Raw genomic sequence first — 19594 nt, 5'->3', positions numbered from 1 at the left:
TTGCTCCTATTTTTGACTTTTTTTTCTTGATCAAAATCACTAGAGGCCTCTTAAGTATGCAGTATTCCAAAACAAACAACAATCAAACCCATACAGATTTGTTAATCTCCATACTGTATTTTTTAAAATTTCATTAATATCTGCTTTTATTTCCCTTAGCTTTTTGAGGATTTGTCTTACCATCTTGAAATAGTGCTTAGGGTATTATCAGATCTTCTGATTTTCTCAATTTTTTTAGGCAATAAATTTCTAAGCACTGTTCTCCATGAAGAATGTAATCATTATGTACTATGAATATGTACCAATAAAAATAAAACTTGGGGATAAAAACAAGAATAAAGGGATAAATGTTTTTGAAACAAGGTGGAGTGTATCAAGGGGGATTAATGGCAGCATTTATTCTGTAATAAAATGTTTAAAACAAAAAATTTTGTAAGCAGTGCTTAAGCCACATCTCATTGGTCTTGATATACAGTGCTTCATTGCCATTGTTTAAAGTACTTTCTTCTTTACACCATGATTCATTTAGAATGTGATTGTTTCTTTCTTAATATAATTATAATGCCTTGGTATCTTTATTATTAAGCTCTAATTTAATTATATGGTAAGAGTATGACTGTATGATTTCCATTCTTTAAGTACAGATGTTTTGATAAATATACCTGATAATTCAAGATGGCAAGTCTATGTGTTCTGTTCCTTCTAGTGGTTTTCACATTTTTTAACTATATATACCAGATTATCTTAAACTGCTTGCTGAATATTGCCCGTAGAAATGTTTTATGTTAAAAGTTATAATGAAGAGCCTTCTTTTGTTTCTAATTGCCAGGTCTCAAGTTATATTTACCTAGACCCAACTAAAGGTTGGTCTGTGACCGCCTGTCAGAGATTTTTTCCTTTCCTTTATTGTACTGCTCATAGACAAGGCCACTGTCTCTACATTTGAGGAAGGGGGTTGGTGTTTAGGTCTGATTTTTTTTCCTGAAGGTATAACACTGTGGGAACCCATTTTAACTTCTCAAGGTAAAAATTCATCACTTCCACCTGGCTTTGAATTTCTCTATCCAGTGAGTAGCATCTGCAGCATATAGCATAAACTGTGTTGGTGCTCACCTCTTTCATTATGCCATTTTAAAACTGTCACTCACTGTCTTTTCAGCCTCAACATTTTCTTGAGGGAGAAGTAGGTTGTTATGTTCTAAAATGTTTGTCATCCCTCTTCATCTTGAAACTTAATCATCAATGTGATGGTATTAGGAAGTGGTATGTTTGGAAGTGATTAAGTCATGAGGGTGGAGCATTCACTCATTAATGAAAACAGCGCTCTTACAAAATAGGTCCAAGGCCCTTCCATCATGTAAGAACAGTCAGATCCTATCTCTAAACCAGTAGTGGCCTCTCACCAGACAGAAACCAGAAGGCACTTTAAACATGTCAGACTCTATTAGAACTATAACAAATCTCTTACTTATAAGCTACCCAATTTATATTTTGTTATAGCCACCTGAATGGACTAAGACATATGGCCTACTACCTATCTTTAAAAATAGCAGTCTTTTTGTTTTAGGTGGGACATTAACTCAAAAGCTTACTTTTACAGAAACTAATGTTCCACTTTTTTATTCCAGGGTTTCAAATGTATTTTATCCTTTATTGCTTAAGAGTTTCTATGCATATGACTATAAAATCTAAACATCTTTGCTATTCTTCCAAATATAAGCATTTTTCCACTTTTATGTAGATATCCCACTTTCCAATTTATCGGTCATCGAACATTTAAATTATTTTAGTCCTATGAAACACTGACAATTTTGCCTCCTCCTTTATCTTCCCTGGAAAGGGTAGATATGATCCTCAACTAGTTCATATCTTTGGACTGGACTATAGCTCACTGTATTTGCATTACAAGCCCACCTGGGGAAAAGCCCAGAAGATGCCTATATGTGGGATCCCCCCACGCAGCATTGCATCTAGCCCTACCTGTACTGGAGACTGGGACTAAGAGATGCTGGGTCTATTTCTAGAGTGTGTGAATAGGTGAGAGCCACACAAATGTTAATTTATTGACCCCGTATTTATTAACAACTGTCTGAATTTATGACTGAGGTACAGCCAGGTGTAGTGGCTCACACCTGTATTCCCAAGTCTTAGGAGGTTGAGGCAGGAGAACTGCTATGAATTCAAGGTCAGCCTGGGCTACACAGTGAGTTCAAAGCCAGCCTGAACTACCTAGTGAGACTCTTATCTCAAAAAACAAAACACAGTTAAGATGAGCTATTTGCACTTAGTATCCCTGCTCAGACTTATCTTTTTTCTTTGTACAGTTCTATACACCTTTTTCTAATGCTTCAGTTATGTTTTTTGGGGTACAGTATATCTTTTTTGTATAGTGCTATAATTTTTGGTGATTGTTATACACAGTACCATAGTTTTATGTGATAGTTATACATTTATGTTATAGTTACACATGACTACAAGCTATGCAAATAACAGCAGCTATCAAGCTGGAGTGTCCTTAGACCATTTCTTTGTTCTGAGTATTTTAATGTACATACTACATGCAACTCCTCATTTAGCAACCAGTTCATTAGCAATCTAATCAGGACTGGAACCCAGTCATTACATGGAGAATATCTGTAGTAGGGACACGTCTCCTGCATTTAGTACACTGGGGTGCTTAATGTGTCTTCCCCTCAAAGGGCAGAGCATTAGGTACGCCAGGAGCTCAAGTAGGGGTAGGGATATGTGTAAAAGAAGGGATAGTCTTCAGCTATAGGCATATTGACTGCTCTAGTCATAAAACACATGGGACCTCAGGAAATATGATTATTTAACAAAAGTCAGAGCTGGTCTCTTTTTGAGCAAATGGAAGACCAATCTGTACCCCAACAACTACTGGGAATGGATATTCTGCCGCTTTCTCCTTTCTGCACACCAGACTTCTCTGACCAGGCCGTTCTACTTCCCATTTCACTCTCAAAACACAGTTCAATGTCCCTAATACCCATATCCTTCTTGGTTGGCTACAGTCACTTTCCTTTGAACACCTAGAGGTCAGTTCACACATCTTAGTGTGGTTTTGCGTGTCATTCTTCACTCATTTAAATACCAGGTATTACTGCTTTCATTCTGTCTCTATACTGTACCCAGGACAGTGGATTGTGTCTGGCAGATTTAACCAAGTCTGTGGATTGGGTAATTTACCAGTGTTACATGCAGACGTGGACATAGGACAAATACATCAAGACCTCCCCAAGTGGAACTGAATAGCAGACTCTCCCCTTGCTCACCCCACCATCAAAACCTACTGGTGGTGGGGTGTGTGCGTATGTGCTGGAAATAAAGTATTTTCTAGTATGTTATCTGAAAGATATTATGAAGCCAGAAAGCAGATTGAGAATTCAACCTCTACTAATAAGTCCTACCCACAGTAGTCTTGGACAAGTTACTTAGAAGAGTCTACCTGAAGCATCTGGGTTACCTAGATAACACTTTTACATACTTAACAGTATTTGGTGTTAAATTCTATCTGTTCCTGAGAAACTGTTTCTTGTAACCAATTCTTTATATGATTTGCCTTTCACAAGTTACTATTCATTCCCATTAAGACCATCACAGCCCTCAAAATACATTTATGGTTCTACATGAGGTATCATCTAGCTTTTGATGAAAGCTGTACTACCCAAGAGGGATGAATTTCCCGCTGCCTTCTCTGGTATTGATCTGGTATAACTTACTCCACAAGGGTATGGCACACAAATTGCTTTGTAGTCTGCTCCATCTAAATTAAGTCACAGTTTGTTTACATTTAAAGAATTTCTTTATTGGAGTTCCACTTTATCTTGCCACAACTATCTGGCAAGACACAGACTGAGCCCTGAACAAAGTCTTCATATTTTACAAGAGACAATACACAGTACACACATGGTACAAGAAATCTTTACATTGAATTCCCAAACACTTAACAGAAGTATAAAGAAACAGATTTCCTATTCTCTCAATTACTGGTAGGTACTTAGCATTTTAGTTCTTATAATAAAATGCCATCCTGTTCAACATTCCCACTCACAGGAATCCCTGAATCAATTCTGTAAGGTGCAAATTCACACTGAAGATGTGTTCCACTAAGTATTACAGGTGCCAAAATCCCCTCCATGATAGGCCAATTTATTATAATGTATGAATACCACCTGTTTTCATGTATCATGCATTCATTATTCATTGAAGTTCATCTGAAACTAAAAAAGTCTCACCCATTCAAGTATAATATTAGCATAGTAATTTCAACTTGTATTTTTAATGAGTGACTATTTTTTTCTACAAGGAATCTAAATTTTGGTTCAGGAGTGGTCATACATCTCCCAAAACTATTCAATTACACTGTGTATAATTCACTAATAAATCTCTATTACCTGAAGCCTATCTCTCCCTGAATTTGCCTGTTGCTTTGAGGTCCTTTTTCGATTGTTTTCCTTTTCCTAACCAGAGTAATAACTGGGATTCAAAGATATGCCTGAATTACCTACATTTCTACTCACAAAATTTACTCAAATAGTTCATATGGTGACTACGTAAATTCTAATTGGAGTCCTTTCCTCATCTGCCTATTTTAGGACCAAAAATATCTGCTTATTTTTAGTATTTTGATACAATACTAGCGCCTTTTGCTGGCTATATGTGAAAATCACAGAAATGGTTATTTATGATTATCTAGGATGGCTTCATTTATACTATGATAATTATAAGCTGTGAATTAGGACCTCAGAAATTCTTAAATTCATATGGTTTCTCTTCAATATGAGTTCTTTGAGACTTGGTAAACTCTACCTCCCACAGAGGCATCCTCATTCTGGTCCCATCCAAAGCAATCCCTTCCTCATAGATTCTCATCTGGGATGTGCTACACTGACTCTCAACATTTGTCACATTTAAAGATTCTTCTCCAGTATGGATTCTTCTATGCTTCGTGAGATTTGATCTGATATTAAATGCTTTCCCACACTCATTACATCGGTATGGCTTCTTTCCAGTGTGGATCCTTTTGTGCTGGTCAAGGACTGACCTATAACTGAAGGACTTTCCACACTCACAATTATAGGGCTGATTTCCACTGTGAATACTTTTATGGTTGATAAGACTTGAATGTGAGATGTATGCCTTCCCACATTCATCACATCCAAAGGGTTTTTCACCTGTGTGGATCCTTTTATGCACTGTGAGGCCTGAGCTATTCCTGAATGCCTTCCCACATCCATCACATACATAAGGTTTCTCCCCTGTATGGATCCTCTTGTGCTGAGACAGGAGAGAGCTGTAACTGAAAGATTTTCCACACTCAACACACTTGAAAGGTTTCTCTCCAAGATGGACTCTTTTATGGCTTATAAGAGTTCTGCTTGAGAAAAAAGCCTTACCACATTCATCACATGTATAGGGTGTCTTGCCAGGGTGGGTACTTTTATGATTAATAAGGCTTGAGTGTGAGATGTAGGCTTTTCCACACACATCACATTCATAGGGCTTTTCCCCAGTATGTACTCTTTTATGAACTTTAAGGCTTGAGTTGTTTCTGAAGACCTTTTCACATCTATCACATTCATAGGGTTTCTCTCTAGTGTGTACTCTTTTGTGTTGAGAAAGAAGTGAGGTGTAATTAAAAGATTTCTCACAAACATCACATTTGTAGGGCTTCTCACCAAGATGAATTTTTTTGTGATTTATAAGGGTTCGGTATGTGATGAAGGCTTTCTCACACTCGTCACACTTAAAGGGCTTCTCCCCAGGGTGCACACTTTTATGATTTATAAGGCTCGAGAGTGAGATATATGCTTTCCCACATTCTTCACATTTGTAAGGTCTCTCCCCTGTGTGGATTCGTTTATGTACTTTAAGGCCTGAATTATTTCTGAAGGCTTTTCCACACTCGTCACACCCAAAAGGTTTCTCCCTGGTATGAATCCTTTTATGTTGTTCAAGGGCAGAGCTGTAGTTGAAGGATTTCTCACAATAGCTACATTTATAGGGCTTTTCCCCTAGATGGATACCTTTGTGATTTTTAAGGCTAGAGCGTGAGATATAGGCTTTCCCACACACATCACACGGGTATGGTTTTTCCCCGGTGTGAAGCCTCCGATGGACTTTGAGGCCTGAATTGTTTCTGAAAGTTTTCCCACACACATCACATACATAAGGTCTCTCTCCAGTATGGATAGTTTTATGTTGAAGGAGGAGAGAGTTATAACTAAAGGATTTGCCACACTCTTTGCATTCATGGGCTTTCTTTCCTGGGTGAATGCTCTTATGGACTGCAAGGCCTGAGCTATAGCTGAATGCTTTGCCACAGACATCACACTTATAAGGTTTCTCTCCTGTGTGAATCCTTTTATGCACTATGAGGCCCGAGCTGTTCCTGAAGGCCTTGCCGCATTCATCACATTCATAAGGTTTCTCTCCAGTGTGGATGACTTTATGCTGAATAAGGAGAGAGCTATAATTGAAGGATTTCTCACACTCATCACATTTATATGGTTTATCTCCAAAGTGGATGCTTTTATGATTTAAAAGTGTCCTGCAAGTAATGAAGGCCTTTCCACACTCATCACATTCATAGGGCTTCTCACCTGTATGAATCCTTTTGTGAACCCTCAGACCAGAGCTATTACTAAAAGTTTTTCCACAGATGTCACATTCATAAGGTTTTTCCCCTGTGTGTATCCTTTTGTGGACTCGGAGACCAGAACTATTTCTGAAGGCCTTCCCACACTCACCACACTCATAGGGCTTTTCTCCAGTGTGGATCCTTTTATGCTGGTCCAGAACAGAGCTATAATTGAAGGATTTTCCACACTCATCACATTTACAGTTCTTTTCCCCAGAGTGAGTGCTTTTATGGTTTATAAGGCTGGAATAGGACATATAAGCTTTCCCGCATTCATCACACTTGTACGGCTTCTCCCCAGTATGGATCCGTTTATGGACTCGAAGGCTGGAGCTACTTCGGAAAGTCCCTCCACAGTCATCACACTCATAGCGTTTTTCACCAGTGTGCATAATTTTATGTTGCACGAGACGGGAATTATATTTGAAGGATTTCCCACACTCATCACATTTATGTGAATTCTTAACAGCACTGGTTTTCTGCTGTAGACTGCTGTAAGAGTTTCCATTAATAGTCTCCACAAAATTGTTTTGTTCATTGTTTTTCTGTTCTGTAGGAGTAGTCTGGCTGGTAACAGGCTTTGAGCTCAAGTGTAAGCTTTTCTCAGATGCTTCATCTTCCTTTTCTGTCTTTATATTTGCCATGTTCTTAGTTTTACTTATCTTTTCTATGATGCCACGTAGGTCTTCCTTCATTCTTTTCCCCTTGGGCTTTTCCAGTGGATTCTTTACCTTGCTATCCCAATCACAAGCTTCACCCATCTTTGATTCTTGCCTATGATCCTTGTGAAGACCTTCCACTTTTAGCCACTTATACTCTGGATTTCCAACATATTCATTTGTTTCTTCATCCTCAGTGCTCATCTTCAAATGTGACACTAAACCAAAAAAATGAAAAATGGAACCTGTTTACTTCATTTAGAAAATATTTTAAGAGTAATATCAAATTCTACTCATCCACTTGATAAATACTTATTAACCGCATGCTATGGGGTAGGTACATTTTTAATTACTGGGGATATAAGGGTGGGCATAAAACTTCTGCCCTATTATGAAGTTAATGTTAAAACACTAGAACCCTAAATTTCCAATGACAAAAGAATTTTTCTATTCTTATATAACAGCTTAGCATTGGATAAGCTAAAATGGGTTAAATGATGTAGAGAACCATAGATAACACTGAACAAGCTATTGAACAATGTCACCTACTCACAGAAAAATAAACAGGAAGAAATCTCTGAAAAACAAGAGACAGAAAGATTATTAAGACAGAAGTTAAGCATAACTTTTTATTATGTAAAATTATACATAAACAGCAAAGAGCAGGCAAATACAAGAAATTAACATGTGAACAGATACTGGGATGGAGTAGTTGTGGTTATGAAATCATGAAGACATTCACTGCTGAGATAAGAAGAAAAGCAACCTGCAACTACCTAGAAGTGAACTGGTTTGGCCTTCTGGACTTCCCCTCCAGGAAAAACACTGACAATGGAAAAGTATGTATTATAGTTAGGGAAGAGCTCTACACAGAAGAACATACTCCAACTGCCAGGGAACAAAGCTTCCATTCTCACTTACGAACAGCCTAATAGCATATCAAAGACAAATTATTAAGCAAAGAAAGTACAGTTGGCCCGCTGTATCTGTAGTCTATATCCATGAAAGCAGCCAATCATGGATGAAAATTTTTCAGAAAAACAGAATTCCACGTAGACTTCTACCTTGTCATTACACCCTAAAAACTATAGTATGAGATTTACACAGGCATGTTTGAGGCATAACGAGTAATCTAGAGATTAGCTAAAGAATACAATAGAAGTGCATAGGATGGAAATACTATGCCATTTTATATAAGGGACTTGAGCATCAGCAGATTTTGGTATTTGTGGGGTTCTGGAACCAATCTCCATGCACAGCAAGGGTTAACTGGGACTGCTGAATATTAAATCATAACACATGTAAAATCACTAAGAACAATACCTGTCTCTTACTAAGCGCTACTTATTTTCAAGTATATTATTTACTATAGTATTAAAATTAAGAATGGAAGATCAGGTTATTGGGTCATAGTCGAAATTTAGGGATAAAGCACATGACTCAGAAAATCATGTGACTTCCCAGAGCGGATTTTAGGCCCCAAGCTAAAAAACTCTGATTCCTTGAAGATACTTTATACATAACTAACATTACATCATCATTCTCCCACTGACAAACTGAATCCTGAGACAATAAGAAACTGTTTTAAGTTAGCTATCCCCAACAGCAGACAATGAAACATTTTCGAGTAAACTTACTTAAAATTTTGATCTCTTACCCTGGCTATCAGATACTTTGGATCAATACTCTGAAATTCTGTTAATCCTGTTTAGAAACTTTATATGCAAATAAGTGAGCAAGAAACAGGGGCAATTAAAAATAAAGTACAATGCATAGTTTGGAGTAGATATATTTTTTAAAACCAAAATGATCCAACTTATGTTTATGGGAACAATGTACTCCAAATTAAAATTACAGTGCAAGAAAGCAACTAGAGCTCAGGAAACTTTCAGGAACATCAAATAATTACTCAGGAGATATCTGACTACCAAAAAAATGGTTCAGCTGAAAGAATATCACAAAATGATGCAAGTATTTAACTATTACCAAAAAAAGTTATCAGAGATCACAGAGGAATAGAAGTATGGCCTACCTCCCTTTATTAGTTTGGGCAAAGTCCACTGAAATGAGAACTTCTGAGTGGGCAGTGGAACTATAGAAGTATTAGCAGCAACACACTGATATAGAAAGTAAATAAATGTAGCTGGTTGTGGTGGTACATGCCTGTAACTTAGCATGTGGGAGGCTGAAACAGAATTGCTGGGTTGAAATCATCCTAGACTACACAGTGAGCTCAGGGCCACCTCGGATTACATAGCAAGATGGTGCATTAAAAAAAACCAACCAAATAAAATAAAACAGATAAAATGAAATGAAATGAAAGGTGAATGTGCTCTGAATGCTGTTTCCACACAAACTGGAGCCCTGTTCCACCCATTTCCTTTTCTATTTTGGCCCCTCTACTTCTACTCACCTTCGACCCTCAGCACAGAAGCACACTCAAGTTCCTACAGTCATAAGATCAATCTCTTAAAATAAACCACAAAAATTGCTGAGGGAAAAAAAAGCAAAAAGCAAAAAAAAAAAAAAACAAGAGCTAGTCATAATAGATATTAAAACATAATATAAATGGTAGTAGATACACAGACATGAAATAGAAAAGTTCAGCAATTGTCCCCACTAACTATAGAAACAAATGATAAAGATGGTCTTTCATGTTATTGAGGAAAAAGCCAGTCATTATTTAATAGTGTTGCAACTATTAAAACTATATAGAAAAAGATAAAAACTAGACTTATTTTTCACAGCATACACAGAAATAAACTTCAAGTGGGATGGTGCTTTAAATATTAAGAAAAAAAATTATACAAGTACTCCAAGCAAATGCAGGTAAATACTACCATGGCCTGAGTATAGAGAAAGCTTTTTAACTATAATCCAGATGCAATTAAAGACCAATGTTACAGTAATAAAAATAAAATTCTATGGTAAAAATACCATAAACAAAATCAACAAATAAATGACAAAGTGAAAAAAATATTTACATCACACATTCTGATACACATTCCTGATATATAAATAAAAGGCCAATATTCTTGGCATATAAAGAATTTTCAAGCTGTACAGGGTGGCAAACACCTGTAATACCTGTACTCTGAGATCCTGACACAAGAGGATCACAAGTCCACGCCTAGGCTGCATAAGTTAAAGTGGTCCTGTATCAAAAAAAATCTTTAAAAAAAAAAAAGCTGGAGTTGGAGCTCAGTGCTAAGGACTTAGATTCAATCCTAGTAAATGCAATACATACATACATACATACATACATACAAGATTTTCAAACACTGAAGGGAAATAAGACTAAATACCTCATAGAAAAACAAGCCAAAAAAATGGACAAAAAGTACTAAACATGAAGACATTCAACTTTGCTAATGAGAAATATAAGTAAGATACTATTTGTCCTTTGTCACTCTGACAAATATTTAAAGTTTGGCAATGGCAGAGGTTGTGGAGGAAACAAGTATTCTAATTTATTGTTAGGAACGCAAATTGGCAAAACCCCCTTATAGCACAGAATTTCCTGCTACCTAACAAAACTAAATTTTTTCTCCTTCAATCCAGAAGTCTCACTTGTAGAAATTTATACTTAAGATATACTTCCAACAATACACAAAGATATCATTATAGCACTATTTGTAACTGCAAAATCTGGAAAACTACCTAAATACCCAAGCACAGAGAACCAGTTAAATAAACTAGGTACATATACAAACTGTAGTACTATGCTAGTTTTGTATAAGAAAGAAAAAAAAAATTTTATCTTTAAAATAGCCCCAGAAAATAACTGCCACTTAAAAGGGGTGGGGTTAGAAAAAAACAGAAGGAAAAAGGAAGAAACATTCTTGAGTACAGCTTTTTGTCTCCCTTTTACTTGTGGAAGCAATGTTCAGCATATTCAAAGAGTAAGATTAAATCAATAAGGATAAACAAGAGGGAACTGATAAAACAGGAAAGTAACAGAAACAAATATACTCACTTATGTTTCATGTGGCTACCAAAACCACGGACCAGAACAAACAAATAGAAACAGGCCTGTATTTTAGAAACATATATTTGTACATTCAGTCTTGGGAAAGCTAGGAGGTGTAAGAATTGCAAATAAAAACTATTTTTAGCAGGTTTCTTTTCTCTAGTAGTATAGACAAAGCAATTCTAAGTAAATGTACTATTTTGTTGGGATAGGGTTCTCCTGGATGCAGAAAAGATAAAAATTTAAACTACTATAGTAAAAGGCAAGAAACTTTGTGGCAAGGAATTGGAGAATTTGTATGAACTCATCCTTTTTACATTATATATGTGTGAATGCACATTTATATGAATGCATATATTCACTTTTATGTACAGGTATGCATGTGTACATATATTCCTTAGCTCAGTTTGCTAAAAAGTCAAAATCAAGAGCACCTCAGTGGTAATGAGCATAGCCTATTCTAGTGTTCTATCACTATTCTCTGATAAAAGATACCAAAATCCTTATAAAAATGGCTGATCCTAGATTGGAAACAGGATATGCATAAGATGAGCTGGGACACCAGTAAATAAGGAGGGGTTCAAAAATATGATGGGGAATGGCACAAGACTACAGGAGCCAACTTGAACACTCAACTCAGGTATCTAAGATAACACAGTAATGGATTATAGACTACTAAAAATAGGATTTCAATAACACCATACAGATAAAAATTGGAAAGACAGAACGTCTTTACAACAAAATATGACTGCTAGTTGGTAAATGTAGAAGAAATGATAAAATTGGGAAAAATAGTATTCTGCAATTATCAGAGTAAAGAATGGGATGTACTTTACAGTATGTAAGTTTTCTCAAATCCATATAGGGAAAAAAGCTGGATATATGAGTGACCAAGAGGACACAATGAAGTACAACAGGTGAATCTGCATAAACAGTATCTTTTTAATACTATTCTTGAAATTTTTCTGTATATTTGACATTATTTTCTGATAAAGTTTTTGAGAAATCAATAAGTAAATTACAATCACATCAACTGTAACTTTCCCTCTAGGCACTGCTTCCTGCTCTTAAAAATATGGACTTCATGCCCAAGTTCCCCTCAAGCTTCACTTACTGAATCTGATTTCTTCCACTCAGACCATGTTGAATTGGCTTCTTCAAGCTGTGTTAGCTTGCTTGTGCCTTGGACTGCGGTGCTGTGCACTTTCCCGCCCCCTCATTCTATCTTGAGCTTTCTAGCTTGCTTTTAACTGCTTACATACTTTCCTCTTTGCAACCTTGCCTATACACAAGGCTCCTATCACTTCTACAAGCTGTCTCTTAGAAATTTCTCTCTAGCCTCGAGCATCTCAATTATACACTTTCATATCTAACCCTGCCCTGCTGCTTGTCTAAATCAAAAGTGGGCTCCTTTCCCTGTATTTCCCTCAGCTATGTCCAAACCTGTTGTAAGACCAGCTGACAGGACTAGCTGACTCTATTGCCCAAATAGTTTTGAAGCTTCCACCTCTACCTCTACTCTTGTTGCTAAGGGCTTAGTTTAAGGCTTCTTTAGAACTATTGTGATAGTCTGCCTTCATTCTTATCCCTGCACACTTCCTCTAATAGCTAATACTTGGCCACTCCCTACTAGGTTTTGTATATCTTCTCAATCACTCAATTCATGTTGAAATTTTAATAGCCATTTAATAGGAGTCAGGCTTCCCCACCACCCAAGTTGGCCTGGGCTCAAGGGATCTTCCTGCCTCAGCCTTCTGGATGGAACTATGGGAGCATACCACCATGCCTGTCAGAAGTGTGACCTTTTAGGAGGTGAGACGGCTATGAAGGTTAATCATGGAAGGGGGCTGCTTACAATTAAAGAAAAAAAAAACAGCTCAGCCTCATTTTTGCCTCTCTCTTCTTTGCTCTTCTGCCATATAATGCCTTCCACTGCACAGGCACCCAGCAAGAAGGTACTCCCCACCATTTGACATTGGGAGAAATACTGCATTCATTGTGAAAATTATGAGTCTGTACTATTTTATTAGAGCAGCATAGAACAAACACACTCCTGAAAGCCAAGGCTCCTGCATCCAGATGTGTGAGCTGACTCCTTGAACAGCCAATGGGGCCATTTTAACTCACCCATCACTGCCACAGCACTCACTGATTCTAGGCCTGCTGCTTCTCTCAACTCTTTGATAGGATATTTTAGTCCCCTCCATGTCTTTTGGGGTTCATCTTCATGAAATGACAAGTACTTCACTGCTTACCTCTCTAACCTAGTCAGAGCCTCCGCTTAACCTCTTCTCTTTGGTTAGAGGCACAGTGCCATCATTTAGTGTAGTTCAGTTCACTCTCTAATTGAATGAAATCAAAAAAGATCAATATAAATGTATGAATTAATTGGAAACATAGCTTGAAATGAAATTTGCATTAGTAAATTCCAACACTTAAGAAAAGGTCAATCAAAACACAGGTGTGGTGATCCATCTTGCAATCTCAATCACTCAGAAGGCTGAGGTAAGAGAGGATCACAATGCCAATCTGGGTAACAGAGCAAGTTGGTCTCAAAATAAAAAAAGCAATAGGACAGGCAATGCATAGCACTTGTTGATCAGGAAAGTGGCCCTGTGTTTGATCCCTGTACTACAAACAAACAGAAACATAGGCAGATCACTAGGCTAGCACTGCAGTAAATGCTGCTAATATAGAGGCAAACAAGAGAATGTACTCATCCTTATAAATAATATTGAAGATGTATTCTAGAATCTCAGTTATCACTGATGCGGAGTATTATACCAGGAACCCAATATCTTACTTTTTATTCCAGGCCCTAGGCTAGTCTGGGAATTTACAGAGACATAAGAGAAGGTCTAGATATCAAAGTGCCTACAAACTAAGAGCATTTGACAGAGGTAAACATAAGCACAGATGGGGGAGAAGGGAAAAGGATAGACTCTGCCCTAAAGGACTGTTTCATGAAGGAGATGGTATTCCCAGCAAAGGAAAGAGCAGGCACAAAGCAACTTAAGCTCACCACCCTTCAGACCTACAGCGCAATGGGCAAAGCTTAACAGGCAAACTAAAGTAAGGGCAGCACCAGGGGGTTACTCACAGGAAGGAGTACAGACTCGACTCTCAGGAGTTTTAGGCAAAGGAGTACCAAATATAAATATGTATCTTGGAAGGTCACTTATTTTATTAAATCAGGGGCTGTGAACATTTTCTGTAAAGGGCTAGATAACAAATAGTAAAAGCTTTATGGGCCATATAAGACTGTTGCTTATGGCTACTATCTTTTTTGAAGGCTGATTTAAAAATATAAAAACTGTTCTTCATACAAGAACAGATTACAGTCTAGAAGTTTACCAACCTCTGTTATGTAACATCAGGAAAACAAAGTTAATTTAAGATGGGATAATGGTATTGTATTATGCCTTTTTAAAAAAAATACCAACTGAAGTATACTAAGTAAAATGCCATAGTGTCTTTAAGTTTCTTGAAGATACCTCAAAGAAGAAATAAATAAAAAGGTAAAGATAAAACAAACAGAACAGATTCCTGAAACTACTGAATTTGAGTGATGGTTTTATGGCAGTTCCTTGTAGTACTCTGCTCTCCTGTATGTTTTTTCATTAAGAAAAAAATATTTGAAAAACAAAGATCATTTGTATTAGTTGCAGTAGGAAAATGGATTGAAAGGAGAACCAAGACCTGGAGTTCCAGAAGGTTACTATTAAAAAAAAAAAATAAAGATTTGTGGTGGCTGTCATGTCTCCTGTATGACACAAAAAAGGAATTACTCCAAAATCATACTTCATCCACAGAGAGCAAGAAAAGATTGAATTTCTTAAAAGTTCTAAAGGCTAAACAGGAAGTCCTACTCTAGACAATTTTTAACAAGGAAGCATGATAGTTATGTGCCCAGTCCCATCAGTCAAAAGTCAACCACAGAACATTCTCCCTGCCTCACACCTCTGGTCATTTCTGTGCTTGTTCACATTCTATCATCAGTGCCTACAAAAGTTCACACAGAGTCTGGCATGGTGGCCCACATTTGTAATCCCAGCCCCCCGGAGGCTGGGCAGGAGGACTGCCTGGAATACAAGCCTAAACACCTATAGAGACCCTGTCTCAAACAAATGAACAAACAAAAAAAAGTTCAATACAGACAGTAAGAACCTATCCTTAATTCTTGTCTTTGCTCCAGACAGGAGTCACTTTTCAAGAGTCTACTCAATTTCCCAAAGCAAGTGTGGCTCAAACTGGCTGGAAATCCTTTCCTACTAAGACTGCAAGGAAAAACAGGCACAACACTCGAGCAACGCCTCTGAATTTCTAGAGTCCACCCATAGTTTACAAGGCAACCTACTATTTAAGGTATCACATTGGGATTCTTCAATATTTTTATTTGACTTGAAAATGGATAGAGAAAAAAACAAAAATAAAGGAATGTGACCACAAAATGATTACCAAATCAAAAGAAGGAATACTTGGGCAAATCAAAGTTGGGACTAACAAGTAAGTGAAAGAAGTGACATAAGCAAAAGTAAAGAAGTATGACTTGCGTTCCTGTTATTTTGGAATTTACGGATATGAGAATTGTAAATGGTTAACACGAGTTGTTTCTATTCCTCAAAAGGAGAAATAAGGATCAAAGGTGACTTTCCCCCTAAGCTTACCAAAAAAAAAAAAAAAGGAATATGGAATATTTTAATATCTCATATCTCATAAAAGAGAAGAGATTTATAGTTGTTCCACAGAAGAAGGAAGTAACCAAAGGAAAATCTGAAAGGCAAGCTGATTTTCTGAAGCTAAGGGGGAAGGGACTAGCTTGAAGAGAATAGCCTACTAGGCCAGTGTAGAACTCAGTATCATAAACAAGTTTTGGGAGAAAAAGATTGGTTTTTACTTAGTTGTGTTTGTTTTATACTACACAAATATAATAACCACTTGACATATTTAACAATCTGCCAATAAATGGCTGAGTTAATGTAAACAAAAAATGAACTGCGTAATACCTGCTGGGCATGGGGGCACATGACTATGATCCCAGCATTCTGGAGGCTGAGGCAGTGGGTTCAAAATTAGCCTGGACTACATACCAATACCCTGTCTTACTCCTTCGAAACAACAAACAAAAATCTCTTCTCCTAAACTGCGGATGTCGGTAAGATCCTTACAGAAGGTTGAGGCCTTTTAAAAGTTGTAGTGGAATGTCTGGAAGGCTGAGTAGGGACTGCACAAATTAAGCCAAGTTTGGGCAATTTAGAGATTCAGTGATTTGGTGCGACCTTGTCTCAAAAAATTTTTTTAAAAAGGGCTGGGGATGTAGCTCAGTACGAAACCCCCAGTACCACATAACAATCTAACAACCTTATCCTAGAACAAAACCATTCAATATACCATTGTTTAAGGTAAAAAAAAAAAAAAAAAAAAGTTGGAAGTTGGGACAACCAGGCAGGGCTCTCCTACAATCCCAGCTATAGGGAAGGCTGACACAGGAGAATTAGAAGTTCAAGTCCACCCTGGGATAACCTGAGATGCTCTCAAAAAAAAAAAAAAAATCGGTATAGTTTAGCATTCCGTGGGTTCTATCCTCAGAATTGGAAAAGAAACAAAACAAAAAAAGAAACAACTCAAATGTCCCCGTATAGATTTAAAATCATCTATCCAAAACATCTAAACAGTGACCAGTCCAATACCACAGCAATGTAAAACGAACTTGCTGTCTTCTAGTAAAATAGTCTAGTAGTAATATTGTCAATATAATAACGGTTGGTAGAAGCAACAGGGCAATCAGGTTTGTATTCTAACACCTGTCAAAATAAGGGCGGAACTAATTACATTTTACACTTATGAAAATCTTTCCACAAACTTTTTAGTATTTTTTTTCAATATAGAAGCCATGCTGAAGGTATTACACGTTCAAAAATTATGTTAAATAATAGTTAAGTCCTGCCTACATACCAATACCCCTATGGGCTAAGTCCCCTACGGGCTAAGCCCATCGCAGCAAGCCCGCCGGGTGCTGGCGCTACACCCCGTGCCCGGCGCGCGCGCGCCGCCCTCTCTACATCCCCGCTTTGCGGCCCGGCGTCGTGGGGCCTCCTCCACGTCCCGCTCCCTGTTCAGCACGGCAGCGCGCGTTCGCGCACACCGCAGCTCCCCCAAGGCGAGGGCCGGGCACGCTCTTTGGGGGCTCCGGCCACACCAGCAGCAACTCTCCTACCGAAAAAGGGGATGACAGGGTGGGACCACATTGCCCCTAACTATCCCTCTGGCGCTGAACTTCCTAAGTCCCCAGGCCAAACTTAACTGCCACGGGGGGCGACAGAGCGGTGTCGTAAAGAGCTAATCTTCGAGATTCTGCTCCCTCCTCTGCCGAGACAGCAATGGGCAGCTGAGGAACACGGGGGCGAGACTCTGGCCTTCCCGGGGCCCCGAGCAAACCTACGCTGACCCCCGCCTGCCGGGGAGCAGAGCGAGGCCCTTGGGCTGCCGGGGCGGTGCCAGCGCCCCCCTCCACGGGCCAGGCCAGGGTCTTTCTTCCCCTAGGCCCTCCCGAGCCTTCCTCCGAGATGTGTGGGGCAAGGCTCGTTCTCTCCCAGAGCCCGCCCGAGACCCATGGGGCAGCCTGGACCTAGCCCAGAAGGAAAGGGCGTGGCAGACCGGGCCCAAGGGCGGAAGCACGGGTGTCCCCGGACTCACGTACTGGCTGTGGCGGCGCCCCGGGAGCCCGGCCGCCGGCGGGACAAAAGCGCGGACGGCAGGCCGGAAGCGCTCTCGCGGGCCCCAGGCACTTCCGAGCCCTCTCTAGGACACGGGAGGACCGACTCGATGGCGCGTCTTCCTTCGAGCACGTGACTGCGAGCGCTCGGCGCCCGCGCCTGGGAGAGTGGAAAGCGCCCCTGACTGCGGTGTCACGGCCGGCAGCCTCGTTCGGCGGGGCGCGACCTGGAAGTCGCCGGCGGCGTTTCTTGTGTTTGTGGCGTCTTCCTTCCCGCGTGGGGTCAGGGCGGGGTGTAGGTAATGAATAAGTCAAGGGTCCAAGTCAAACATCCTGTCCTCTCCGTCAGCCCCGCCGTAAGTGACCCGGCTGCGGGCTGAGCTGCCTGGCGCTGGGGGACAGAAAGGCCGGAAGCCCTGAGGAGCGAACGCCCCGAACGCCGCCCCATGCAGGCCTCGGCTGCAGACCCCGAGGCCCACGGCTGCTGCCAGGGGAGTTCGAGTCAAGTTCGACACTCGCCTGCTTGTAACCGAAATTTTACATCTTTCTCGGTGTTTACCTTAATTTTTATGTTCATGGGAATTCTATCTTATCTAAAATACTTTCATTCCGCGTGCCTCATGGAATTTTACCCTACTTTTAAATATGTTATTCTTTTAAATCGTATCATTTAATAAAGGTAAAATTCTGAGATGCCCTAAATGCAGTTACAGACTAGGAGATAAAAACAGCTAACAGCTTAATAAAAAAATAACAAACGAAAATCCTCCCAAACCTCACAAAACTGCTCCACATTCTTTTACATTGAAATCCTAAACTCAATAACGCAAGGAGCAAATTCTTCTCTGGTCATATGGGCATTTTCCAATTTGACTTGACTCTGCGGCAGTAGTTGTGGGAAGTTGTCCCAAGACCTTGTCCTGTTTTACAGGCTAGCATTTGTAATGACTCAGTAAACTTAATTTCAGAGATCCCTTAAGCTGTAGTGTTTCGGCTTAATACATCTTTTTTAATGAAGTTTGAAGATCACAGTTTTTGTCTCATCTTCTGGATGATTAACATCAGTTCTGCAAAAAGTGAAATGATTGGAAGAATAACTTAATTTTTATTTTATTAGTGTGTCTTACATAGAATGGCAAGTTTCATTTTGGCATATTGGTGTGTGTGTACATACCACATTTCAAGTACTTTCACACCTTCATCACCCCCCTTACCCTTTTATCTCTATTTTCTAGAATTCTTTCCATTTTCCTGACCCTGTCTCTTCCTCTCCCTTACTGATTGCACACATGAGAGGAAATACATGTATTGTTTGACTTTCTGAGGCTAGGTTATTTTGATTACATACATGATGATTTCTAAGTCCAACCATTTTTCCTGTAATTGTCATGATTTCACTTGGATTTATGCCTGAATAATAATGTAGCAGACAAACAGATTATACTCCTTTGTGATACTGGAGTATTTTAATTCTGTCCTCTTATTGGGTGAATTATCATCCCATTCCTCAGTTGCTGGAGTTGAAGGAGTTAACTGTTAAAATTTCTTTACCCCCACCCTGAATGGCCAGTTGGGAGATTGCCTTTTCCAGT

General features: G+C 39.0%; 1 protein-coding gene across 1 annotated transcript; it reads right to left on the bottom strand.

The window, feature by feature from the left end:
• Window positions 1-3797: 3797 nt before the first annotated feature.
• On the bottom strand, window positions 3798-18113 carry Zfp62 (ZFP62 zinc finger protein). The gene is made up of 2 exons (XM_063249399.1): window positions 17988-18113; window positions 3798-7535 (listed from the first exon to the last, which is right to left on the bottom strand). Coding segments are annotated over exons 1-2 (2775 nt in total). The 5' UTR covers window positions 17989-18113; the 3' UTR covers window positions 3798-4761.
• Between the last annotated feature and the right edge of the window lie 1481 nt (window positions 18114-19594).

This window comes from Cavia porcellus, unplaced genomic scaffold (genome assembly GCF_034190915.1).
Source record: "Cavia porcellus strain 051 isolate PalLab524CR breed Dunkin Hartley unplaced genomic scaffold, mCavPor4.1 scaffold_1, whole genome shotgun sequence".
In the NCBI taxonomy this organism is placed as follows: domain Eukaryota; kingdom Metazoa; phylum Chordata; class Mammalia; order Rodentia; family Caviidae; genus Cavia; species Cavia porcellus.
The sequence above is the reverse complement of the archived record's forward strand: the minus strand, read 5'-3'. Positions and strand labels throughout refer to the sequence as shown.